The sequence below is a fragment of the Colossoma macropomum genome, unplaced genomic scaffold, assembly GCF_904425465.1.
Source record: "Colossoma macropomum unplaced genomic scaffold, Colossoma_macropomum, whole genome shotgun sequence".
NCBI classification, from domain to species: Eukaryota; Metazoa; Chordata; class Actinopteri; order Characiformes; family Serrasalmidae; genus Colossoma; species Colossoma macropomum.
Window position 1 is genome coordinate 18,785,171 of NW_023494810.1, and position 26,000 is coordinate 18,811,170.

Genomic DNA, 26,000 nt, shown 5'->3' on the forward strand with positions numbered 1-26,000 from the left:
GACATAAAGGCACAACTGTCATTAGCTTAGCTGTGGTTTATAGCCTAGTTTAAACTTTAATGTCAAATGAGTTTTCAAAATCAATTGCCATGTCCCCAGACTTCGCTGTTAAAACTACACCCATGCTAAATGCTAAAGCTGCTAAAGACATTGTTTTGCTGAGGTTTAATGCAATTTCTTTTGTAATCATCAGCTCAGATTTTAATATTCCATACCTAGGCCTAAATACCTTATGGTTTGTGGACTTGTTTTAATGTTTTAATGCTATTTTGTTTAAATAAACACTTTGAGGTACCATACTCAACTAGAGGAAGCGCTAATTGCTGCAGTCCTATTTTTTTAAGCTAAAGATGACCTGTGTTTAGGCTATCCCTATTATTGACTGTAAACTGTAGCAGGACACACATCCAATGTCAGCACTTTATTCTTCATTCCCCCAACATACACACACCAAATTAAAAGAAAGGAAGAAAGAAACAATGCTCTAGCCAAGCTAAACAATTAAAAATGATTTGCTGTGACTGCTATAGAATGGAATACTTTGCACACAATATCTTCAGTATGGTGTCTGTATGCATTATTCAAGTCTGCCAGCTGTGCAGCTTCTTGTAAGTGTGGGACATGGAGCTCATCCCAGTCAATTGCCAAACTGTGGAGTACTTTTCAGTAGTAAGTTTCATGTCGGCTAATCATTTAAAGGTGTCATAGAATGCATTTATTAAGTATTTTAAATTGTTCTGGTGTTTACATAAAAGGTTTGTGACTTTGGTCGGGTCAAAAAAAAAATGCCCAGATGTGGTTTTACACACCCATTTCCAACCCTATGATCTGGCCCTAGAATCAAACAAGCTGTTTTTCCTTTCTTGGGAAACTCATGAATAATTTGATGAGCTCTGCTCTGATTTGCAGGTTTACAGCAAGGCACCGTGATGGCTCACAAACAGGCAACATGTCAAAATAGACACAGGAAAGACAGGAAAATAAAATAAACCTATGTAAAAAAGCTTGATCTTCATAGTATGTAGTTAGCTATGCTAGTTACTTGGAGCTTGTTAGTAGCTAACTCTACCTATACTAGCTGCTCGCGTTCGATATCCACAACACAAAGTAAATAAAAATTGTTTGCTCACTATGAAATTTTCAATTAAGATGATCTGCCTTCAATTGACGTAAAGTGGATAAAATCACACAGCAAGGCTAGCTGCTTACAGGTTGCTGTTGGGGTTGTGATGCTAATAAAGTTAGAACTGCCCCTCTCTTCAGTGTCAAATGCTGAGCGGAGCATGCTTGACATTATCCAAGGTTTGAGAAACTGTCCATAGTGAAATGCGCGGGCAAACCAAAAACTTTCATTCAAATTTGTCTGGGATCCTGTTTAACATGTGGGAGCTGAAGTTGACTTCCTATTTGACAGCTTGTTTAGAAAATTTTCCGTTCCATCTTAAATGGTACCGCAGATACATTCTAGGGCCTGTACAAGCTGTAACCTTTAAAGGCAGGACGTAACATTTAAATAAGAAGCTGGCGAATAGGGAGCCAACTTCAGCCTCGCTTAAAATGAACATCAATCATGCCCGTTGACAGTTCGGTTCCCTGAGAAGGGTGTGAAAAGTGCTGACAATCCTTCACAGCCTAAATTGGTATGTTGGTAATGTTTCCTGCTGGGCTGGAACATGGGCTGGTGTATGCAAATTTTGGGGACAAAACTATTAACTAGTCAAGACTATTACATAACAGTTAAGGATTTTGGAATTAGCCCATTTAAGGTATGAACTCTCCTTATTCAACTGTGCAAATACAGTTTTCCATTCTATGGCACCTTAAAAAAAACACCACGGATAAACCTTTGGCTACTTTAGCTTTTAGTGGATGTGTTTTAAATCAAGAGTAATGGAAATAAACCCCACAGTATTATACATGTGAATAGCTTTCTCCCTTCTGTCCTAGGCTTTTTACATTTTACATGGATTTCATGGGCATAAAGGCAATTTTGATCTTTAATCATAATGTAAGAGAGCTTTGCTGTGAAATTTGAATATTGGGATATCCAGCCTTGTTACCAATAAGCACCTTAGTAACTCTGCTTGATATATCTGGAATATCACTTGAGCTTGCCGATTAGCCTCCCTTTTCACAATATGATACACTGACTGACAAATTTGAAAGCTTTTATATGTCAAAATATGTCCTTCTTATGCAGTGTTTGTTTTGGACATTCAACTACAGCCCAACCAGCCAAACAAAACAGTCTGAGAAGACCAAAAACTCCAAATGTGAACTCCTCGGATTAGCCTACTTGCTGTCACTGGGCTATAGAGACTGATGTTGAAATAGACAGGCAAGAAACAAAACTTTACTTACATCTGTACGGAAGCACTTTTCTGACAAAGCCCACTGTTCTCCACTGCAACACTACCTGATTCAAGGTAACTAATGTAGCATAGCTAGCTAATACACTTATTTGAACATCAGCTAGATTTTAACGATTTAAATGTTAGGATACATTGCACTACATAGTGTTGGACTCTGTATTGGTGAGTACTAAAAAATATGTACTCTAATGTCTGAAAAAATGTTATTGATGCATCCCTGCTGTTAACAGTCTCAATAGCATGGACTGACCAGCTTGACAGATAGATGACAAGCTAATAGGCTCCTGCAGTAATATTTAGAGACAGGCTTTATGGTAAGGCCATTACTGACACACTATAGAACTACAATATACAAATTAAAGAATGTTACTTGTATGCCTGTTACAAGTTTCAAAGGTCCATGTTTGACCATAAAATACATAACCCCATTTCCAAAAAAGTTAGGACGCTGGGCGAAATGTAAATAAAAACAAAATTCAATGATGTGCAAATCATTTAAACCCTATATTTAATTGAAAATAGTGCAAAGACAGCAAATCAAATTTTGTTTTTTAAAAAATATATGCCCATTTTGAATTTGATGCCAACAACGTTCCAAAAAAGTTGGGGTCAGGGTCAGGGTCATTGTTTACCAGTGTTTCATCACCTCTTCTTTCAACAACATTCTGTAAGCATTTGGGAACTGAGAAGACAACTGCTGTAGTTCTGAAAGTGAAATGTTTTCCCATTTTTGCTTAACATAGGATTTCAGCTGCTCAAGAGTTTGGGGTTTCCTTTGTCATATTTTTCATTTTAAAATGTGCCAAATGTTTTTAGTGGTGACAAGTCTGGACTGCAGGCAGGCTAGTTTAGCCCCCAGACTCTTTTAATACAGAGCAATGCTGTTGTAATACGTGCAGAATGTGGTTTGACACTTTCTTGCTGAAATAAGCAAGGCCTTCCCTGAAAAAGATGTCATCTGGATGGCAGCACATGTTGCCAAAACATGTATATATTGTTCTGCATTAATGGTGCCTTCACAGATGTGCCAGTCACCCATGCACCCCTGTATCATCATGAATACTGGCTTTTGAACTGTGCACTGATAACAAGCTGAGTGGTCTTTATCCCAGAGGACACAGTGTCCATGATTTCCAAAAAGAATTTCAAACGTTGATTCGTCAGACCACAGGACACTCTTCCACTTCACTTCAGTCCATTTTAAATGACCTCGGGCCCAGAGAAGGTGGCAGCATTCCTAGATCTTGTTTATATATGGTTTATTCTTTGTGTTTTAGAGTTTTACTTTGCATTGTGGATGCAGCGCCGAACTGTTTGTGTTTTTCAGATGCTTTTCTAAGCCCATGCAGTGATTTCCACTACAGAATCATGTCTGTTCTTAATACTGTGCCACCTCAGGTCCAAAGATCATGGCCAGCAAATACTGGTTTTTGGCCTCATCCCTTGCATAAAGAGATTTTTCTAGATTCTCTGCATCTTTTAATGATATTATGTACCGTAGATGATGGAAAGCAAAAGTTATTTGCTATTTTATGTTCAGAAATGTTATTCTTGAATTGTTGCACTATTGCAATATTTTTCTAAAAAACAATACAATTTCTCAGTTTCAACATTTGATATGTTGTCTTTGAAGCATTTTCAATGAAACATGGGTTTAAATGATTTGCAGATCATTGCATTTTGTTTTTAATTCACATTTTTCATAGCATCCCAACCTTTTTGGAAATGGGTTGTATTACCTGCTATACTTGGTTCTAGTAGAACATTAAAAGACCCATTGGGGCACTAGCAAGTAACAATATCTTCACAGTGGTAATGTTTCAACAAAAATTACTTTTAAAGTGAATTAGAGGATTTTTTTTAAACTACACATGTAATGTCATTTCCTATGTTCTGATCTTAATGAATGCCTTACAGCCTATAGTTGCCCCTATGGATGAAAACCTGTTCTCAGACACTTTAATTACCAATTCAAAATTAAGGAAATTAAATCTCACCAAAAGTTCAATTTTATTCAATTTATCTGCTTAGTAAACTGTTAGCTTACATTATTAAGAGCCTTTAAAAAATTAAACCATATTTCAATGGAATAAAAAAAGCAGTCATTAAACAGTTTGTGTCTTTTAATATTTTCCCCAGTTGTATGAACACAATACAAAAATAAAGTTTAAATTTAGCACAAAGCATAGAGTAAGAGAGCAGCATTAACTCAATACTCTTAGTTCATCTAGTATACGGGTGTCCAATCTTATCCACAAAGGGCCGGTGTGGCTGCAGGTGCATCTTGTGCATTCCAACAAAACACAAGATCACCTGATCAGCAGTTTGAAGATTGAAACCAACTGATTAAACAAGGGGAATCAGGAGAGCTCCAGCTTGTTTTGAGGGAGAACCTGCAGCCCTTTATGGATAAGATTGGACACCCCTGATTTAGTACAAGTTCGTAATTTGGTGTTGTCATTATATATCTGTATATATAGATAAGTATGTGTGTGTGTATATATATATATATATATATATATATATATATATATATATATATACACACACACACACACACACACACACTAGGGGTGGGGGAAAAATGATTCTTAGATGCATCGTGATGCGAACGTGAACGATTCACAAATGTCAAAAATCGATTTTCTAAATATTTAATTTATAACGTAATGTTGACGGAACGCAAAGGGCGGAACTTGGAAGTGCGGAAGCGCAGCGCCCGGACAGTCTGTGACGGCACATAACAAAAAAGTGGATGAGTGAGAAGTCCGACCGGCTCCCTCTGCATTAAAAGCCAGGTTAGGTCAGGAGTCACAACCCAAATGATGTTGTCCTTTCAACAAAAATCAAACCACCTTGGCAGCCACAACATTTAATGTCCAGTATGTGCTGATGTCCTAATACATGCTAAAAATATGAACGAGAGCGCACTTACTTCGCTCTGCTTTAAGATTTAGCTATAGCTGCTTTCCTCCCATCTCCTCCAGAAAACTTTTCCTCAGAAGTAGATCAGTTTCTTGTAAAATGTCTCTCAACATTCGACTGATTTATGAGGCTGAAGTCGCTTCTTATTCTCCAGCTTCTTGTTTGAATTTACTCGTTCCACCTTAAATTCTAACTGAGGCGCCGAATGTAAACGCGGCACCATTTAAGGTGGAACGGGAGAATTCGAAAGAGAAGCTGACTTCAGCTTCGCCACTTTTTAGTGTGTGACAGTCTCTCGTTGCAGATTTAACGTACCAGGAAACCAACTGCGGTGCTTATAAATGCGAATAACGCATCGCTGCTATGTGACCTGCAGTCTGCACGGCAGTTCTCAGTCGTTGCGAAACAGGGCTTTCGCGCTGTTTCACACGTCCCGTCTCAAAGATATTTTACTGACACAGCGATCCCCCCGTCTCTACGAGACCAAAACCGAAGTCATAAAATGACTAAAGAAAACGGGTATAATAGCTGTAACTTGTGCTGCGTGGACATCCATTACCACTGGATCTTATTTCACCGTAACTGCGCATTTTATCGCAGATGAGTAGCAGCAGCTTCTCGTGCTCCAAACAAGAGCACTGAATGAGAGCCTTCTAGTTCACTTGCCACATCAATTCCATTTGTTTTATTAAAAAAGATATTGGAAGTAAATTCATTATGGATCATTACAAATACTTTGCTTTAAAAGTACAAAATCACTTTAAATAACAATAACACAGAGTCACAGTCACTTTAAAATAGAATATTGTCTATATTCTGTGTATATTTTGTGTATATTTAATATATTTCAGTTGGTTTTTCTTGTATTGTTATTTTTACTTACTTACTTTCTGTAGAGTGATTACCTGTGCCTCACCACAAGCATTTCAATGCATAAATGTCCTGGCATGTTGTGCAAATGACAAATAAACTTGAAACTTGAACTCGAAACTTGAGCTCACACAGTGAGAAAATATAAATGCTATATAGAAAAAAAAGATGCATCGAAATGCATCGATAGTCATTTTATAATCGCATCGCAGCCCCCGGAATTGTAATCGAATCGAATCGTGAGGTGCCTAGAGATTCCCACCCCTAATATACACAGATATACATATACATATATACATGTTTACAAAAACATAAATTAATACACAGCTCATTTTCTTCAAAGTTTCTTTGACAGTTTGATAGTTACGAAGAGTGAACATTATATTGATGATCAAACAATCAGCTTCTATTAGTTTTAACTGATCAAAAGATGTGATCATATATACACATGATGGTTGTTGATTGCAAAAGTAGTGCTTTCATAGCAGGCTCATTTAATGAGCCTATTTCAAGCCACCTTTGTAACACAAGTTTTTAGAGCCAGTTATTAATTTTACCACTGAACTAAACAAATTATAATAAAAACAAACATTCATTACTGATCTCCCCAGATGTCCTTGGAATGAAACAGAAGCAGCCTACATGCACTAATCAATCTTCACTATACACCAGTGTGCATTTTCTTCTTTGCAAATTTTATTTACAAATTTCAATCCTCTGTTGTCAGTAGGAAGAAGGGAGTTCAGTGATTGGATGTATTTTAAAATATCTGTTTATTTATTTTATTTGTTTTTCACTTGATCTTAGTAAGGAAAAAAGTCACATCAAATTACAAAACTATATCTATACCTACTCAGATGTTCCATCCTAGCTCTTTTGTCACAGATAAGGAGAATGAAATTTCCAAACAAAAAAGTTCACTAACAGTTGCAACTCAAATATACTTTCAACAATAATTCATACAGGAAATAGAAATAAAGAATAAAAAGGGCAAGGATTATGGCTAGCGTTAAAGGAAACACTGACAGCTCTTGTTTTCTGTGTTCAGAGTAGGGCAGATGCATTCATGTATCAGTTGGTCGCCAATCCTGTAGCCTCAGATGAAAGCCTGGAGCAACATATTGGAGAAACAGAGAGGAGGAAGAACATAAGCTTTCATTTGGGAAATTCAAAACCAAATTCTGTAATTACTGTGGGTTCCATATTACATTAGAAGTCAGAGGGAATCAGAGAAACAAATTCCTAGTGGAAAAATAAACTGAGAAACCTCAGTTTTCAACATTATGATCTAACTTCTTATAAATGTAAAATCATTCACTAATATATGAATGCAGTATCTCAATAAGCTCACACACCTTGCCCATACAGCATCTAGTGAAAGTGCTACCTTTAAGACATAATTTACAACCAAGTTCAGACGCACATAAAATCTTGTGTAATGAGTACAGAATTGTTAATTTTTTTTCAGCATATTTTTTTTTAGACTGACTGTGTAAACAATCACATGAATTATGGTAAAAACAGGGATTGCAGGGTACAACCTAACCAGCAGTAAAATGTAGCGCACTTAAACAAATTCAAAATGAATGTGTTTTTGGTAATTTTCTATTGCTATAGCTTTGACACCTGTGAATTTTCATAGCATTTGGAAAGATGTTTCTACAGATTCTTCATGAAGACTGTTTTAGTACCATTAAAATAACATTTCAATTACTGAGTGTGTGTATAACTCACTGAACTAATACATATATTATTTTAATAAACCTCATGGTTGCTGTAATATAGCACCGTTTTAAGGACATATAAACAACTCTGAGTGAGCTAGGCTAAAGCCCTGTAAGGTAAGGATTACACCAGTCTCAAGATGTCCATTTTAGCCTACTCTTCCAAAACCTTCATGTCCAAACAAAACACAACACTGACATTCCTACAATTTAGGACATCTGTATGTGACTGATTTAACAAACATGATGGAACACTGAGATAGTTTGACCAACCAGCAATACCACCAGACTTCAATCCCAATTCTCAGTTTGTAACAGCTGATGAAATGCTGAAACAGTCTGAAATGTACGGTCAGTTACTAAAAGAGTAAGCTAGAATGGACACGAACTCAAGAGACTGGTGTATTTTTTACCTTGACGGGACTGATGCTGTTATTATGGCAAAGGGATGCATAACCAAGTTTTAGAAAAGAAAATTATTCAAGTGACTGATTTTTTTTTTTTGCCCAGTGAGCTTATTTACCAGCATTTGACTCAGTCTCTAATCACTAGTCTATTTATTTTTATGTATGCATCTTAATGTATTTAGGTTGAAAAGCTGGTCTAGTAGCTTGTCTAACAACATATAACTATATAAAATTAACTGTGCTTGTTTCCGTTTACCAGATCTTTCCAGTGAATGTTACAATTAACTTCTCAGTGTATTAAAACTAACCACCTACGGGGTAAGATTTAACATTTGCACAGGTGCTACTTTCAGCTGAAACAATGATTACTTTTTCATTTGCAACAGAGATGTGTAGGTTCCCTATATAAATACATAAACATTTTTAAAATGATTTTGCCGAAAACAAACTTTGTTAGGTTGTGTTCCACTCTCCCTTATTGAGTACAACAGAGCAAAATATTGAACCATTTAAAGGTGTGTACTTCCAATAAGCACTGTAAAATATGGTTCAGAAAAAAGTCTTAATAAATATGCACTATGTACTCATAAGAATTACAAAAACAAAACATCTCAAATACATAATGGTTAGGCCTATCCTTTATGATAAGGGTTACATTATACATGTCATTATGTTCTGTAGAGCTTAATTGTGAATGCATATTGAGCAGCTAATGATGCACTCATGGCTATCAATATGAAACAAGTACACAATGCACTGCATGACAGTCCAAAATAATCCATTTACACCTGATGTGTAATCTGATGTGGATCTTCATCACAACTTTAGCTCTAACATAAGTGATCTATTGTTTAAATCCTTTCAAGTACCATTTAGAATTATATGTACCCTTGGAAAAAATAGAAAAAAAAAACTGCAGAAAAAGTTCATGGTGTTTACCTGCTTGATTTTACATGGAAAATATAAGATATATATTAAAATCCATAGAAATATAAAAATCCACAGGAAAAAAATTAATATCTGTCTCAAAAACACATATATGACAACTGGGTTTTGTGATCCCAGGAGAAAGACAAACACCAAAGGAAATTCATGCAGAAAAGCACTGTGAAGTATGGAGGAATGATCTAAGTTCACTTTATGTATGGCAAGCTGTTTTAGCTTTTAATCCTTTTTTTCTTGATATCAGGAATTCAATATACACATGTAAACAATGCATTTTACTAAATTTAATTTAGTAAAAACTATGGCAAGCCATTTTAGCTTTTAATACTTTTTTTCTTGACATCAGGAATTCAATTTAAACGTGAAAATGGAATTCTTACTAGTAAAAATTGAATTCTCACATGTAGAAATTAGATTTTTGATATCTATAATTCAATTTACACGTAAAAATTTAATGCTTACTAGTAAAAATTGAAAATTTACAAGTCAAAATGTAATTTTTGATATCAGGAATTCTTACTAGTAAAAAAAAATCGATTTCTGATATCAAGAATTACATTTTTACTAGTAAAAACTGAATTCTTGATATGAAGAACTGAATTTTTACTGGTAACAATTGAATTTTCACTAGTAAAAATTATATTTCTTGATATCAAAAATAATTTTTTTACTAGTTAAATTAAATTTTCACTTGTAAAAAATGTATTTTAACTAGTAAGAATTGCATTTTTACTAGTACAAATTGAATTATTACATGTTCTAATGTTAATTAGCTTGATTTGCATGTGGATGTGAAGGCGGGGATGATTTGCACTGTGCTTTTCTTAAAGAGACAACGGCAAGTACTATAAATATATATTATGTTTAAGTCATCAGGAAAAATAAAACTTGCACTACATTCAAACATTTATATTTACAAACATTTAAAATGTTATTGTCTTGCAAACTTTCAAAGAATCTGCTCCACTGTGACATGCACACAACACTTAATGGGAGCATGGTTGCCAGAAAGCTTTGTAAGTAATGTTACAGATGGCAAAATCAAAAGCTCTTCATAAATGAAGACTCAAAAATATAAGCTACCGTAAATGTATAGGAATATATAAACATTTAAAAGCACACATCAAAGTAAATAATTCTGTGTACTCTCATCCATTGTCATTTTACGTTGAAAACCTTAAATTTCTAAGCAGGCTGCAGACTTGGCAACCATGGGGCTGTGGAAACACTCCCACTAGCAGTGACAATGGGCCACTATTGGATAGATTTACACAGACACCTTACTGGCTCATTTGAATAAATTTGAACTAGTAAAATTGAATTCTTGATATCAAAAATGGATTTTTACTAGTTAGAATTAAATTCTAGATATCAAAAATTACATTTTTACTAGTAAGAATTAAATTTTCACATGTGTAAATTTATTCCCTGATATCAAGAAAAAAAGGATTAAAAGCTAAAATGGCTTGCCATATTTATGTGTGTACTCATATTTCAACCAGTGTTACAATAGAAAGGGTGCACAAAGTAATGCAGGGGAGCCAGTATTGATAATCTGAATTTGGGAAAAATGTTTATTTTTAAAACTGTATCTCTCAGAAAGATTCTTGTTTACCTTCAATGATAACCAAGAAATTTTGTCATGGCCTTTTTGCTCATTTTTATCCAAGCTACGCATAATTTTCTGGAATTTGGTAAAGACAATGTGTAAATACAAAACACTGCTAGTGATTATGGATATGTAAGTCACTACATGTTTTTGGGAGAACCTACTGAAGAATTACATGGTCTGCTGTAAGATGTGATCCTAGGGACATTCCAAAATAATATGAGATTATGCTGTGCTTTGATAAAAGTTCTAAATCACAATGGGTTTATTACAGTAACTAAAATGAATTGTTTTGTGACTCACAAGGAAGCATCATGACTACCTAATGAATACAGCAGCAATATACGTTGTTTTTCATGGTTTATTCTTTTACACCCTTTGAGCAAATAATGTAGTACAATGCAAATTATGTGACAACTCTGTCTTTGTAAAATACAAAGAAAAAGGCTGAAACGTGAAACATATAAGCAATGGAAACATCTTTTTAACTGTCTTTTTAAAAAGAAGAAACAATGTGTTTGGTCTGCTCTTTCAGTGAGCGGGAAGTGATGTTATATTGTAGCAGCTGGGATGGCTTTTTGAGCCCATAGTGCTGTTCTACAGTTAATGCTTACTAATCTGAATATACCCCAGGAGACTCTAGGTTGCAATGTTTATGGGATAAGTGTTTATGAAGTAAGTGTTTTAAGAGACCTAGGACTGTATTACATGTTGGTATTGTCTTCGGGTATATCTCCTACTGCTCCAAGCAACTAGTGCACTCTCATTTGGTCTCAGAAATAAATTTACAATTAGCTATTAGCAGCCAGAAACTTACTTAGACTTTGCCTGCTTTAAGACAGAGACTATTACATCAGATTTGAACTCTAAAACTCCAACACTGTTATTCAAATCTTCAATTATCAAATGTTTGCTGCAGTCCTAGTATTTTATCACATCATCTACAACATAGCCAGACATGAAACTCAAACACAGAGCTAAATCAGTACATTTTAAATTAAGTTTCTTAATATGGTGAGAGTCTGCGCTTCTTGGGCTTGGAGGCCAGCTCAGGACTAAGTTTAGGCTCAGGAGACAGGCCATTAACAACATGAAGTGACAAGAGGGGCAGGGGCTTGATGCTGAGCACACTAGAGACACAGGCTGAGGAGGAAGAGAGAGACGCAGAGGAAGAGGAGGTGGAGGAAGGACCAGGGCTTGATACCAAAAGGGAGGACAGGGAAATGGAGACGGAAGGCATCACCACACAGGAGGAAGAGGGGAATACAGAGGAGGAAGAGGAAGTAGCAGTAGTAGTAGTAGCAGCAGCAGCAGCAGCAGGTAAGGTGCAAGTAGAGAGGGGAGGGTACAAGTTGGAGCTGAGGGCCTGTTCAGGGTTCAGGTAGAAGGAGGTAGGTTTAGAAGACGGTATGCTGCAGAAAGAGAAAGAAGAGGGGATAAAAAGGGATACAATTGGGATGGGTTACAGGGTAGGTTGTGAGTACGGAGGAGGCTGAGGCATTCAGGATGACAGGACAGCAGCACACACTGACGTAAAGACATATACTGAAATAAAAGTACAAGGCAAACGTCTACTGCCAAGTTAGACACCATGACCATGAACCAATAGTGATGCAGACAACCTAAAGTAAGGTCTTAACAAAATATGAAAATTGTGCATGTGTGTATGTAAATGTGACTGCAAAACAGAGTAAGAAACCTGGCATTGATGAGGTACTCTGCTAGACTGATGCTGGCTGCTGAGCCGGTGATGGTGACTTGGCGGTCAGAAGATCCCTCCACAGGATTAGTGATCTTAATCTGAGCTCCCGACATCTGCCTGATCTCATTTATCTTCGTTCCTTGCCGGCCAATGATACATCCAATTAACTGTGGTAGGGGGAAAAAAAAAGAAAGAAAGAAATGTAAACATCAGATATCCTGATGTATTTGGTGTTGCTTTCTAATCTGTTGTGCTGTGAGAATAAATGCAAAAATTGAAGCTTTTCCCCAGCCAAAACATGTATGAACAACCTAATAATTAAAAAATTAGATGTTCTGATTCTTGGAACTTGCATGTATAAAAACTTCTGCCTTATGACAAGAGTTAAGAAAAAGACATGAGGAATTTCACTGTCATCTATTTGACGTGACCTTTTTTTCTTTGTGAACTTGAATGCATACAGACACGAAGTGACACACAACTGAGATATACAAATGAAAAGAAATTAATAAATAGTGAGTGTAGTGATTTTTCACCAAATGTCATTCAAATCCAGTACACTTCCTATTTTTGTTTATTTATCTAATAGTTATTTTGGTGGAGAAAAGCATTTTTACAGTAGGGACCTGTAAAATATAAGTATTACAAACAATAAAAAAAAAAGAAACAATTATTAAAAAACCTGTACACCACCACATAAGATGCAATAATTCTCTAAATATCTAACCATATTATTGTGACAGTGTTCTTATACATCCTACTTCAAAATGTAATACCACAAACACAATGGTCATGTCGCTGTACAATCCACAGCTGCCATAACAATGAGTGCTATCTGGCATTTGATGAAGCACTTTTCAAAGTACTGAGGTGAGAAAACATAAATTTTCCAACTATATAAGGACTGAAATCAATTTTCCTCACTTACTGTGAGATTTAGGGACATACATATATTTAAATCTTATTGCCATTAGCGTTTCTTTAATCTTAAAAAGAAATAACCATACTTCAGATTGTTGGTAGTTCATTGAAACTTGTAAGAGCCAACTGAGGCTGATTCAAGTCAAATTTTAAATACTTCCTCAGCTGGTTTTTGTGTACCTAACATATTTGGTCACAATCAGAGAGCATCACTGATGGATTTATAGCCCCTTGTGTCAGGCAAGTCAAAATGATATCATGAAATCATACCCTGCTTAAAAGGCAATATTTTTTTAATAATGATTGACATTGAGACAGCACCGGATGTTTCAATACAAAGTTTGAGAGGATGCAATAAAAATCCAGGGAGCAGCATGAAAAAACTTGATAGGTTATTAGTGAGTCCCTCTGTGGACAAATCGTTCCATTTTGACTGGCCAAAGCTAAGCCCTCCAAATGCCTGTTGAAAACCTAATGACCAATGGTGGCCAAATCTGTCCAACTATTGAGTTGTTCTTAAAACCTAACTTACAAAGTATCCCAAAAATGCAGCATGCAACGTTTCAGCTCACTATAGGGTTACACACATCTATGAAGCTTGGACCCCTAAAAAATCCTAGCAAATACAGTAAGGTTCTACACACTGTGTTCCTGAGCCCTAATAAGAAAAAAATCCTAGCAAAAGCAATAGGGTTCCACAGACCTATAGTGCTTGGACCCTTAATAATAATCAGAATAATAATAAGAAAAACTCACAAATTATTAGTTTTTTGCAAAAGTGTCCTACGCCTTGTGTGCTTGGACCCTAATAAGAAGAAACACAATAAACATATAATTGCAAAGTTGTTTGGAACACTGTACTGCATTATCTGAAATGAGTTATCTGACCATAAGCAAAAATATGTAATATATAAAAGGATATTCTTGATTTTTATGAATAGCACCCCCTAGTGACCAATCTTTTGAAACTGTTGGTAATTACAAAGTGCCTACATAGACATACTATTCAGGTTTCATGATGACTTGTCAATGTTAAGCCTTGCAAATGCTTGCTGAAAACTGATTAGCTGTTGGTGGCCATACAGTTAGATTTATCAAGTCATCATTTGGAACTCACCTGAAACCCATCACAAAGATGCAGCATGCAAAATCAACATGATCAAATGTACAGATCATGAGAAACAGTTATTTAACAGTTACAGCACCCCTAATGATATACATCTGTCAAAATTGATGGGCTACTTGAGAATCATGCTTTTTTAACCAGTCAGTCAGTTTGGTCACTTTAAACTTGTTCTTTAATAGTTGCATACAATGGGAAAAAAATACATTTAAATTGTTAATCATTGTATTTATATAGCAAATTTTACAGTCCACCCCCTTCGAGGACAACTTTATTTAATTATATAATCAGAACACTAGCAATAGCTTTTCCAAGGAGAGCAACTGTAACAATAATCATAACAATGATAAATAATGATAATACATATTGAATGGGGTTTGGTAGCCAGTACAAGAGTGTGTGCGTGTGTTTGTGTGTGTGTGTGTGTGTGTGTGTGTGTGTGGAAAAAGCATATAATTGTGTATATGCATGGTGTATGTGTGTGTGTGTGTCAGCATATATCATCACAGGAGATCAGGACAAAATATTATTACAGAGTGAAGCCTTTGGATTTGTGAACTTTTATCTCCAATGGCAAAAAAGATTATCTTTGATTAATGTATTATATTTTGAAATGATTTCTGATGTTTTTGATGTATCTGATTTTTGTTTTTGCAACTGAGTATACTGTCTTCCTGGTATACTGTCACTTTAAGAAGGCTCTTGCAGAACCTACACAGGTTGAGAGCGTTGCTTCACGACCACTGATGATAGCAAGAAGCTGAAATATTTGCTCGGCTTATGTCTATTTTTTTGCACTCTATTTAATAGAACAAATATGTCCTTGTAAGACCTGGTAATTAATTTCTGTCCTTTGTGAGGGACAGGAGCTACAATGCTGACACCTGGTGCACCATGTAGAGGACATCCTGGCTTTTCCAATGATATATCATTTGTTGGGGTGTGTCATTTGCAACAGGAGTTCTGCCTTTTCAAAATAGCTGCCATCTCTCACATTTTATAGGTGCAAGAGAAGTAGTTGGAAAATATGCATTTTTGATCTTTCTAAGATTATTTGTAATTTTTATTTCAGACTTCAGTACAGATTTAAGTTGAAGGTACTGTAAAAACTGATCTCTCCCAATACTGAAATTCCAAATCAAATCATCAAAAGAAATAAAAGGTACTGTCCTTGAAAACATGATGGAGATGTGTAATTCTTTCCTGTTACCATGTAGTCAAGTTTAGTGGAGAGTTGTTTAGTAGAAAGTTGGGGTTAAGCCATATTGTGGTGTATCTACATGGTGTCAGCAATTAGTGATCTTGATCATTTCACCAGGCCATCAGAATTGTGTCTATGACAGTATTGAGGAAACAATAATGCCATTTTATTGTGGGATGGAAAAACGTAAGGTCTGATAATTCCTTGCAGGCTTCAGGTCCTATTTATATAGATATATTGCAGTTGGCTTGCTAGATAGTATATGTGAAATTTCAGTGCTAGTTCTTTGTTTTTTGAAGTGTACTGACTGTAGGTTTTTGTTTTTCCAGTAGAACTTGAACTAGCAAGTGGGTGGTTAAACAGGGATCATGGTGAGGAAGTATTTTTGAAAAGACTGACATTTTTACAATTGCTATTCTTCCAAGCAGAGAAATAGACAAGTTTATCTGTCAGTATAAAGCATTCTCTTTTGTTTTCAACAGTGCCTTGAAGTTGACAGAATATAACTCAGACATCTTGAAGGATATGGTGATGAGGTGATTTGCACTGATATAAAACAATGGAATAAATACAAATAAATAAAAATACAGTAAATAATAAAAAATGTCTTGTTTGGCAGTGAAGTTATTTATTTTTAGTTATGTAGGTTAGAAGAATACTGACAGAAGAACACAAGTTTGGGGTGGGGCAGAGATTTTTCCACATATTAATGGATGTTGCTGTTCTGCGCTTTAGTTCGCAAGTCAGACTACCTGTCGAAAAACCTCTCAGCGTCATAGGCAGTTTGAGCCTGGAGAAGCCTTAATAAGTGCAACCGTCCACCCTGCCCCTCCTCTAGTTATGCCACTGCTGTAGGTATAACACATCATTTGCTTACAGACTAATATGGGGTAATATTTGTTTCATAATTGTAATAAAAATAACAAAAGACAGGGCTCCCGAGTGGTACAACCGTCTAAGCGTTGGCCCTATCATCAGGAGATCGCGAGTTCGATCCCTGGTGATGCTACAGCCATCCGTAGCTGGGAGTCCAAGAGAGCACAACTGGCCTCACTCTCTCTGGGTGGGTAGGATGGCCCCTCCTTCTCCCCCATCACTTAACGCGATGCTAGTCAGCGCAGGCGTCGGTTAGCTGATGTAACAGATCTGGCGGTTGGTGCTTTCCTCTGAGCACGTTCAGCTGTCCAATGACGTTGTGTGAGCGGGCAGTTCGAAAAGAAGCGGTGGCTGGCTTCACAGGTCTCGGAGGAAGCCTTTGTTAGCCTTCGCCCTCCTAGCATTGATAGTATTGTGTGACTGGGGAGTCCTAACTAGCGGGTGGAATTGGCGATGACTAAATTGAGAGATAATTGGGTTTAAATCCCCCCCAAAAAAATTAACACAAGACTCACAAAATTTACATTAGATTCACAAATAATGTGTGATGCACAAAAGAAAACGAGATATACACATACTATATGGACGAAAGTACTGGGACACCTAAATATTATACCTACAAGAGCTTTTATGACATCCCATTTTAAATCCATAGCCATTAATAAGGAGCAGGTTATGACAGCTATGACAGCTTCAACTCTTCTGGGGAGGCGTTCTACAAGATTTGAGTGTGTCTATGGGAATTTTTGCTCATTCATCCAGAAGAGCATTTGTGAGGTTAGACACTAATGTTGGACGGAAGGGCCTGGCTCGCAAACTCCATTCCAGTTCATCCCAAAGGTGTTTGATGGGGTTGAAGTCAGGGCTCTGAGTGGGCCAGTCAAGTTCTTCCACACTAAACTTACCCAACCATGCCTTTATGGACCATGCTTTGTGCACTGGGGCACAGTCATGCTGGAACAAAAAAGGGCCTTTACCAAATGGTTCCCATAAATTTGGAAGCATACAATTGTCCAAAATGTCTTGGTATGCTGAAGTATTAAGATTTCCCTTCACTGGAAGGGGCCTAGGCCAACCTCTGAACAACAACCCCATAGCATTAACCCTTCTCCACCAAATTTTACAGTTGGCACAATGCAGTCAAGCAGGTAACGTTGTCCTGGCTTTCTCCAAACCTCTCCAAAGACTCATCCTCATCCAGACTGCCAGATAGAGAAGCGTGACCAGTCACTCCACAGAATATGTTTCCACTGTTCCAGAGTCCAATGGTGACCTGCTTTACACCACTCCATCCAACGCCTGGCATTGTGCTTGGTGATATAAGGCTTACATGCAGCTGCTCGGCCATGAAAATCTATGCTATGAGGCTCCCGACGCAGTTTTTGTGCTGATGGTAATGCCAGAGGAGGTTTGATGCTCTGCAGTTATTAAGTTAGCTGAGTGTTGGCAACTTTTATGCAGTATCCCAGAAGAAAGAAATATTCTAACTGACTTGTTGCAATGGTGGCATCCTGTTACAGTACCATGCAAATTCAATGAGCTCTTTAGAATGACCCACTATTTCACAAATGTTTGTAAAGGCAGACTGCATGGCTAGGTGCTTGATTTTATACACCTGTGGTAATGGGATTGAATGAAACACCTGAATTTAATGATTAAGAGGTGTGTCCCAATACTTTTGACCATATATTTTTCACAAATGACTAATCGCTTTACGAATGCATTTTTCCTACTCATTTATTCATAGAAGCGGCTGTGTTCCTTTAGCAGAACTCCAGCACAGCTCAGATCGCAGCGGGTATGTTTTAGGCACGTTTGGAGAGCTGTTCTTGTTAAAGATGTTAAAACCACAGACTATTTAAGATCAACCAAAAAGAACAGAGAATTTCTTAGAGACTTAATTAGGAGCGAACACAAAGGGGCTTTCTTTCTTTCCTTTTACTATGCAGACAAATGAATAGCTAAATTGGTGTATAGATAACTTCAGCTTCATGTTGACCAAGCTTTTCATTTAGGAAAAGAATTTTTTTTTTTCCAGTGTATTTTGCACACAGAGTCTACTCTCTTTCCAACTTGCTCATTGGCAATCACCAGCCACTTAGCTACTTAGAGCTCCGTGGCAGCAAGACAATCATTGGTAAGTGATCACATTTACAGAGACACCAATTATATGATTAAGAAATATGATTAATAAAGGAAAGTGAATAAATCTCCAGATTTTTTTTTCAATTCTACTTTTCCATTAGTTTCTGAGAGGAACCGACTTATGTAACTTAGATGACAGCATATGAAGACTAGGCACAGCTGAGTGTTACACCCTGCATACAGAGTTAAGCTGCACATCAGTTTACTACCTGATGCTAACATCTGCAACTCCTTATATTCAAGGGGAATTCCAGTGATTTTCTGCATATGTAAATTGTTGAGAGGTAGGTCATTCAGAGTGATTTGGTGTGAAACTATTTATTATAGAGAAACTTGGCAGCTTAGATTTCTTTATAACACATTACATAACACATTTTACATGTTTATTAAGTTTTTATATGTCAAGGTTGATGATGGTAAAAATGAAATTTTCTTTGAGTACTGTATTGGTTTAGGTAGATACATGTAGGTACCTGGGACGCTGTGAAAAATGTAAATAAAAACAAATGCAATGATGTGCAAATCATTTAAACCCTATATTCAATTGAAAATGCTTCAAAAAATATATATCAAATGTTCAAACTGAGAAATTGTATTGTTTTTTGAAAAATATATGCCCATTTTGAATTTGATGCCGCCAACGCTTTCCAAAAAAGTTGGGACGGGGCAACAAAAGTTGTGTAATGCCAAAACACCTGGAGGTTGATTGGCAACAATTCAATAGCATGATTGGGTATAAAAAAAAGCATCTCAGGGAGGCTGTCTTTCAGAAGTAAAGATGAGGAGGAGCTCACCACTCTGTGAAAGACTGCATGATCAAATAGTGCAACAATTCAAGAATAACATTTCTCAAAGATTCAGAGAATCTAGAGAAATCTCTGTATGCAAGGGACAAGGCAAAAAAACAGTATTTGCTGGCCACGGTCTTTGGGGCTTCAAACGGCACTGCATTAAAAACCAGACATGATTCTGTAGTGGAAATCACTGCAAGGGCTCAGAAACACTTCTGAACTGTCTGTGAAAACAGTTCAGCGTCGCATCCACAGATGCTAATAAAAACTCTAAAACGCAAAGAAGAAACTGTACATAAACAGGATCCAGGAATGCCGCCACCTTCGCTAGGCCCAAGCTCATTTAAAATGGACTTGAGTGAAGTGATAGTGTCCTATCCTCCGGGTAAAAGACCACTCAGTTTGTTATCAGTACACAGATCAAAAGCCAGTATTCATGATTTAGCAACAGCATTATATACGTTTTGGCAACATATGCTGCCATCCAGACAACGTCTTTTTCAGGAAAGGCCTTGCTTATTTCAGCAATGTCAAACCACATTCTGCATGTATTACAACGGCATGTCTCTATATTAAGAGTCCAGGTGCTAAACTGGCCTGCCTGCAGTTCAGACCTGTCACCCACTGATAACATCTGGCACATTATGAAACGAAAAAATACGTCAAATGAGCCCCCAAACTACTGAAATCCTATGTTAAACAAGAACGGGAAAATATTTCACTTTCAAAACTACAGCAATTGGTCTCCTCATTTCCCAAAGAGTGTTGTTAAAAGAAGAGGTGATGAAACACAGTGGTAAACATGTCCCTGTCCCAACTTTTTTGGAACGTGTTGTTGGCATCAAATTCAAAATGGGCATATATTACAAAAAAAAATGCAATTTCTTAGTTTCAACATTTGATATGTTGTCTTTGTACTATATTCAATGAAATATAGGGTTTAAATGATTTGCACATCATTGAATTTTGAATTAACATTTTGCACAGCGTCCTAACTTTTTGGAAATGGTGTTGTACATATTAGTCTAAAAGCTTCTCAAAATTATCATAAACTAGTGCATCAGGCATCAAATAATGTATCTGCAACCATTTCTTGAAATAGTTTTAATGAGTTCGCTTTTAAAGGCATTAAACACAATGTTTGGTTCCTATCACTCTCATTCATTCTCTCATTCTCACAACTTCAATCAATCTTTATTTAAACTTGAACATTACGGGAGACCCTCGTTTACAATGTAGTCGAGCCAATACAGAGATCAAGGATTGAGAAGTTAAATAGTAAAAACATAACAAATGCTAAAAAGTAATACTAATCATAGTAGTGAAATTAAAAATCTATTAAAACAGTTGCAGGCTGATTGGATGTGGTTAGAGAGTAAAAGTTTATGGTCATGTGATACCAGTGACCAAAGCTTTGAATATTCCTGTAATAAATTCCAGCTCACTGGTGCACTGTTGTTAAAATCCCATTTTCCCAGTTCAATAAAAGTTCTCTGCACCTGAAGGGTAATCCAATCACTGGAATGAGTCTGGTAAAATGCATTATTTACACTGATGTACTGTAGCATACGGCCAGTAAGTGCTTTATAGATAAAAAGAAGCCAATGTGTCTCCTGACGCACAGAGAGATTTTCATGCAATACAGTGATTGGTGTTGTATGGGTAACTAGTAATAAATCTTTAAGCAGAGGGGTAAACAGAGTCTAAAGATTTTAGAGTAGTTGCAGATGCAGTTCTGCATATCTCCTCGCCATTAATCCAGGGTAGACAATAGTGTTGCTTGAACAATCTTTTTCCTTGTGAGCATTGGGAAACATACTTTGCTTTGATGCATGAAGCCAAGTTTTTGCCCCAGTTTACACGTGAGCATGTTACTATGGTGTTTAAAAGTGCATTTATCATCTAGCTGTGTATCAAGGTATTTGTACTCACTAACTCTTTCAATGTCAGATCCCTTCAGAGTTGTGATAGTGTTCAAACCAATGTTAGAGGCTCTGGAAAACAGCAAAAACTTAGTTTTCTCAACATTTAAGACTAGTTTATGATTGTAAAAAGCTGATTGTAAGGCATTAAAACAATGCTGCAGTTTATCCAATGCTGTACCAATATAGTCAGCCAAGCAGTACAAGACGGTGTCATCGGCATATAAATAATAGATGAGAGTAGCAGCAGAGATTGTGCTATGCTTTTCTCTAAAACCAGACTGGTAGTTAGGCAAAACCGAGTTTCTATTTAGAAATGTCTTGAGTTTATCATTCACTGAGGTTTCTAAAATTTTGGCTAAGCATGACAATTTTGAGATGGGTCTCTAGTTATTGTAATCTGAGACATCACCTCCTTTGTAAAGTGGAATTACATGTGCTGTTTTCCAGATACTAGGAATTCTGCTTGATAAAATAGATAAACTAAAAATGTATGTTGTGTCCTAATATAATCAGGGTCGCAAGCCTCAAAAGAAGGGGTCTTAGTAGTAAAGCAACAGGGTTTTGTACACGTACACATCAAATAGAGAAGCATTTGTTCATGCAGTCCTTTTCTGCTAGTTCGCATCTATGATTGTTTTCCATCTTATGTCTCCTATGATCTCTTAATAATTTTTAGTCTGTAGTCCCCCAGGTGGTGAAACATAGCAACGTTCTTCGGGGCCAGGAAGTACTCATTCTGCTATTGCACTGACCTGCACAACATAAAAGATACAGGTACCACTGGACAAGCAGAAACACAAGAGCAATCGTGGTGGCTCAAATAATGCACAAAGAAACACAAAGATTCACAAATGGGCATAGCGTACTATAGGCATTTGGGCAAATGGGAATTATTTTTCATCTCTTAACAGTCACAGTAGTAAAAGGGTACAAAATTCTCTGACAAAAGGTTTTATAGTCATCATATCAAGTCATATCAATTAAAAACTATTTTTTATATGTCAGTACGTCAATATGTGCTTTTACCCAAACTAAAGTCACAGACATCACAACGAACATTGAACACACACGCGCACACACACACACTAAGTAAAATGGGCCATAAAAGCAGTTGCACTTCAGAAACTGATGGTGTATTTCAGGACAACTCTGGCCCTGGAGTTGCCACAGTCCTGCAGAATTTGGTGATTTCTCTGCTCAAACACACCTACTGAATTCCTGTTTTATGCTGGTGTTTGCTGTTGTCTCTGCTCTATCTTGCTAGTCTCTTGCTGTTTCTTACCTTTAGAAGTAATTGTGGCATACTACTCACAATTAAACACAACCACTTTTGAAGGTCACTGTTTTCTGTCATCAGATTTGCAAGACACCTGGAAAGTACTCAAATCAGCTGATGAAGCTTTGCTCTAAGTGCAGCATATTTAGCCATGACTCTTCATCCATCACTAGTAACAGCAGTGTTACTAGCTTCATTTGTGAGCAGTCTTAAGTTTCTTTCTTGATGGACAAGATTATACAGTTACAGGTGTGCATCTGGAAATAAAAAAAAAACAACAACAGGGCTAGTCAGAAGGGCTCAGACTTGCTGTTAGAAGCCCTGGGTGCCATAGGGAGAGTTAGCACACCCTCACCTCCAGCAGCAAAGCCCTCACAGTGGGACGAATGGGAAGCGTCTCAGCGACATAGTTGCAAAGGTAAAGCTAATGCTAAAGCCTCCACATGCGAGCACCACCCCTCTCCCATTCACATGTCCAAAAGGTTTGCCCCACTCAATGAGACACCCTCTGAGACGCCTGTTGAAAGTACTCTGGTTTATAGCTGATTCTATTTCACAGCACGTGAAAACAGCTTCTCCTTTAGGGGCGCTAGTAGCAGTTAGTTGTATACCAGGAACCAAGGTGCCAGACATTACCTAAAGCTGCTAGCTAGCCGTAGGTATTCATGGATAGTATTTTATGTAGATACTAATGATGTTTATCTGCAGCAGTCAGAAATAACTAAAGATAACATTAAAGAGGTGTGCAAATTAGCCCAGACGATGTCCAATGCCGTAATATGCTCTGGCCCCATATCAGTTCAACGTGGCACCGAAGTGTATAGCAAGTTATGGTCGGTGAACTGTTGGTTGTCCAAGTGGTGCTCAGACAACAATGTGGGCTTTGTAGATAAGTGATCTACTTTTGAGGGCAAGCCTGGTCTTTTGAGTCGGGACAGTATACACCCCTTGCGGAAGGCCGCTCTTATGCCCTGCAGCATAAACCGTAGTCTCTCCCAGAGCTGTCAGTGTTAATTAGTTTTTCCTGTTAGATAAAACATGCAGATCTGGAGGTACAAAGAGTATTATGGTAAACTGAGTCTGTTGGTGCTGTCATCCCACTGCTCTCACACATTCACTCACATTTGCTGACAGTGGAGAGCTGCTGACACCTCAGGTAGCCCTCATATCTTTGTTACCTTCTGGCTCTCCCTTTTAGTTAGGCTGAAATAGCTAGACCTGCCAGAGTCTCTGCTGCACTCTCTTAACACTGTATACCCTAATCAGTCTCTCTTAACATAACTGTCTGTATGTTTTCTTTGCCATGCTGAACAACTGCCCATCCTGTGTGGTCTAATGCTGTTGCTTCAGATGCTTTGATCAGGTGACCACTGCTCGCCTGCCTTCTGGACCAGATTTACCACCATGGAACTTCCTGCTGTGCAAAACTCACCTGCATGCCACTCACCTTCCATGCAACTGCTGCATATACAGACACAAACTTTTTAATTCTAGCCATTGCTTCATGTGCTTTCCCCTTTTCTGTATTTTAATGTTATTAAAATACAGAATGTTGTAATCTTATTCTCAGTTCATGTATCTCGTGTTGTTTTGCTGTCCTGTGTCAGCCAGAGGATGGGTTTACTTTTTGAGTCTTGGTTCCCCTCAAAGTTTCTTGTTCTTGCTCTTAGGGAGTTTTTCCCTGCTACTGTCGCCACTGGCTTTGCTCATGGGAACCTAGAACTGGATTTTTCTGCTGCTTTGTGACAACACCGGATGTAAAAAGCACTATATAAGCAAACTTTGACTTGACTAATGAATCTGGTAATTAACGGATGAGTTGAACTAGGGGCATGACAAAGCTGTGCTAGACAACGGTCCTCCAGCTGCCTGTCTGTGCTGATATTAATCTTAAGTTGAAGTTTACTGTGTGTCATCAGAGTAGCAGTGGAAACTGATGCCATATTTACTGATAATAGTACCCAGTGGTAGCATATATAATTTGAAGAATAAAGGTTCTAAAACAGAGCCCTGTATAACACCATACTTTACTTTTGCAAGAACAGATGATTTGCCGTTTACATTTACAAACTTACAGCGATCAGTTGGGTAAGATCTGAACCAGGAAAGAGCTATTCCTGTCTATCTAGTAAGATAGAGTTGTCTATTGTATCACATGCTGCACTAAGATCAAGGAGGACTGGCAAAGACACATTTCCTTGGTTAGAGAAGAATAAAACAATTTTCACTAGTGCTGTCTCTGCACTATGATGTGGCCTAAAACCAAACTGAATTTTTTTTATGTATGTGATTTCTATGCAAATAGAAACTTCGAGATAGGCCTATAATTTGAAAATTCGCAGGCATTAGATTAGCTTTCTTAATCAGAGGTCTAAATGCTGCTAGTTTAAGAGTTTTTGGAATATAGCCAAGGCTAAGAGAGGAGTTTATTATTGACAGAATATGTTTGGTTATATCTGGCAAAATTTAGAGCAAAATTAAGCTTGGAGCAGGAATTGGTTCTAGCCTCTCTGGAGTAGTTACAATATTCTCAAGATCTGGATTGGCTTTGTAAGGCAGCAGGTTTGTAGAGTTAACTGTGCATTCTGAATTTTTTGCTTGATATTTTTCAATTTTATTATCAAAGAAATATGGACATATTGAGTATGAACAATGTATCATGGGGCAAGCTTTTTCTGCCTTATTATTTCGCTTTTTAATAGAGTCACATTACGTAGAGTAGAATGAAAAGTACCCTCTAAGCTAATTGTGGGAGGTTTCTGATAAAGCTACCAGCTGTGGAGGTTATAGTCTGCTTAACACGACAGCATGGCGATGAACATACATTACGACTAAAGTGAATTTTATTTAAGATTAGGTAATGATCTGAGACTGCTGTCCTCTGGGGGAGAATAACTTAATGACCTAGGTTTACACCAAAGGTCAAAATTAAGTCGAGTGTGGCTGCAATAATGAGTGGGCCCCTTTATATTCTGAGTGAAACCTACAGAGTCTAAGATAGATATAAATGCCTTTTTGGGAATTTTTGATGTTTTGTTTTATTTGGGAAACAATTGGGTGGAACATTTGCAGCATCTCAAAGCAGCTAGCAGACAGTCGGTTCAGCCTGTTTGTCTGCTGCCTTGCCTTGGCCCTGGTTTGTCTAGGACTGACTTTCCTACACTGATGGCTATCTGAGAGAGTATGAG

The 26,000-nt window shown here is 37.2% G+C and overlaps 1 protein-coding gene across 5 annotated transcripts in view; it reads right to left on the reverse strand.

Moving 5' to 3' along the window:
- Positions 1–6,921: 6,921 nt before the first annotated feature.
- The window catches only part of LOC118800003 (poly(rC)-binding protein 2-like), a 61,271-nt gene continuing 42,192 nt past the window's right edge, over positions 6,922–26,000 (reverse strand). For 4 of the 5 annotated variants that reach the window (XM_036560151.1, XM_036560150.1, XM_036560154.1 and 1 more), the window contains 2 exons: positions 12,552–12,721; positions 10,730–12,264 (listed from right to left, as the gene is read on the reverse strand). In XM_036560151.1, coding sequence (XP_036416044.1) covers positions 11,859–12,264; positions 12,552–12,721 — 576 coding nt within the window. In that variant the 3' untranslated portion in view covers positions 10,730–11,858. Of the gene's footprint in view, positions 7,276–10,729; positions 12,265–12,551; positions 12,722–26,000 lie in introns of those variants that run through there. The other variant, XM_036560153.1, reaches the window with a different exon arrangement.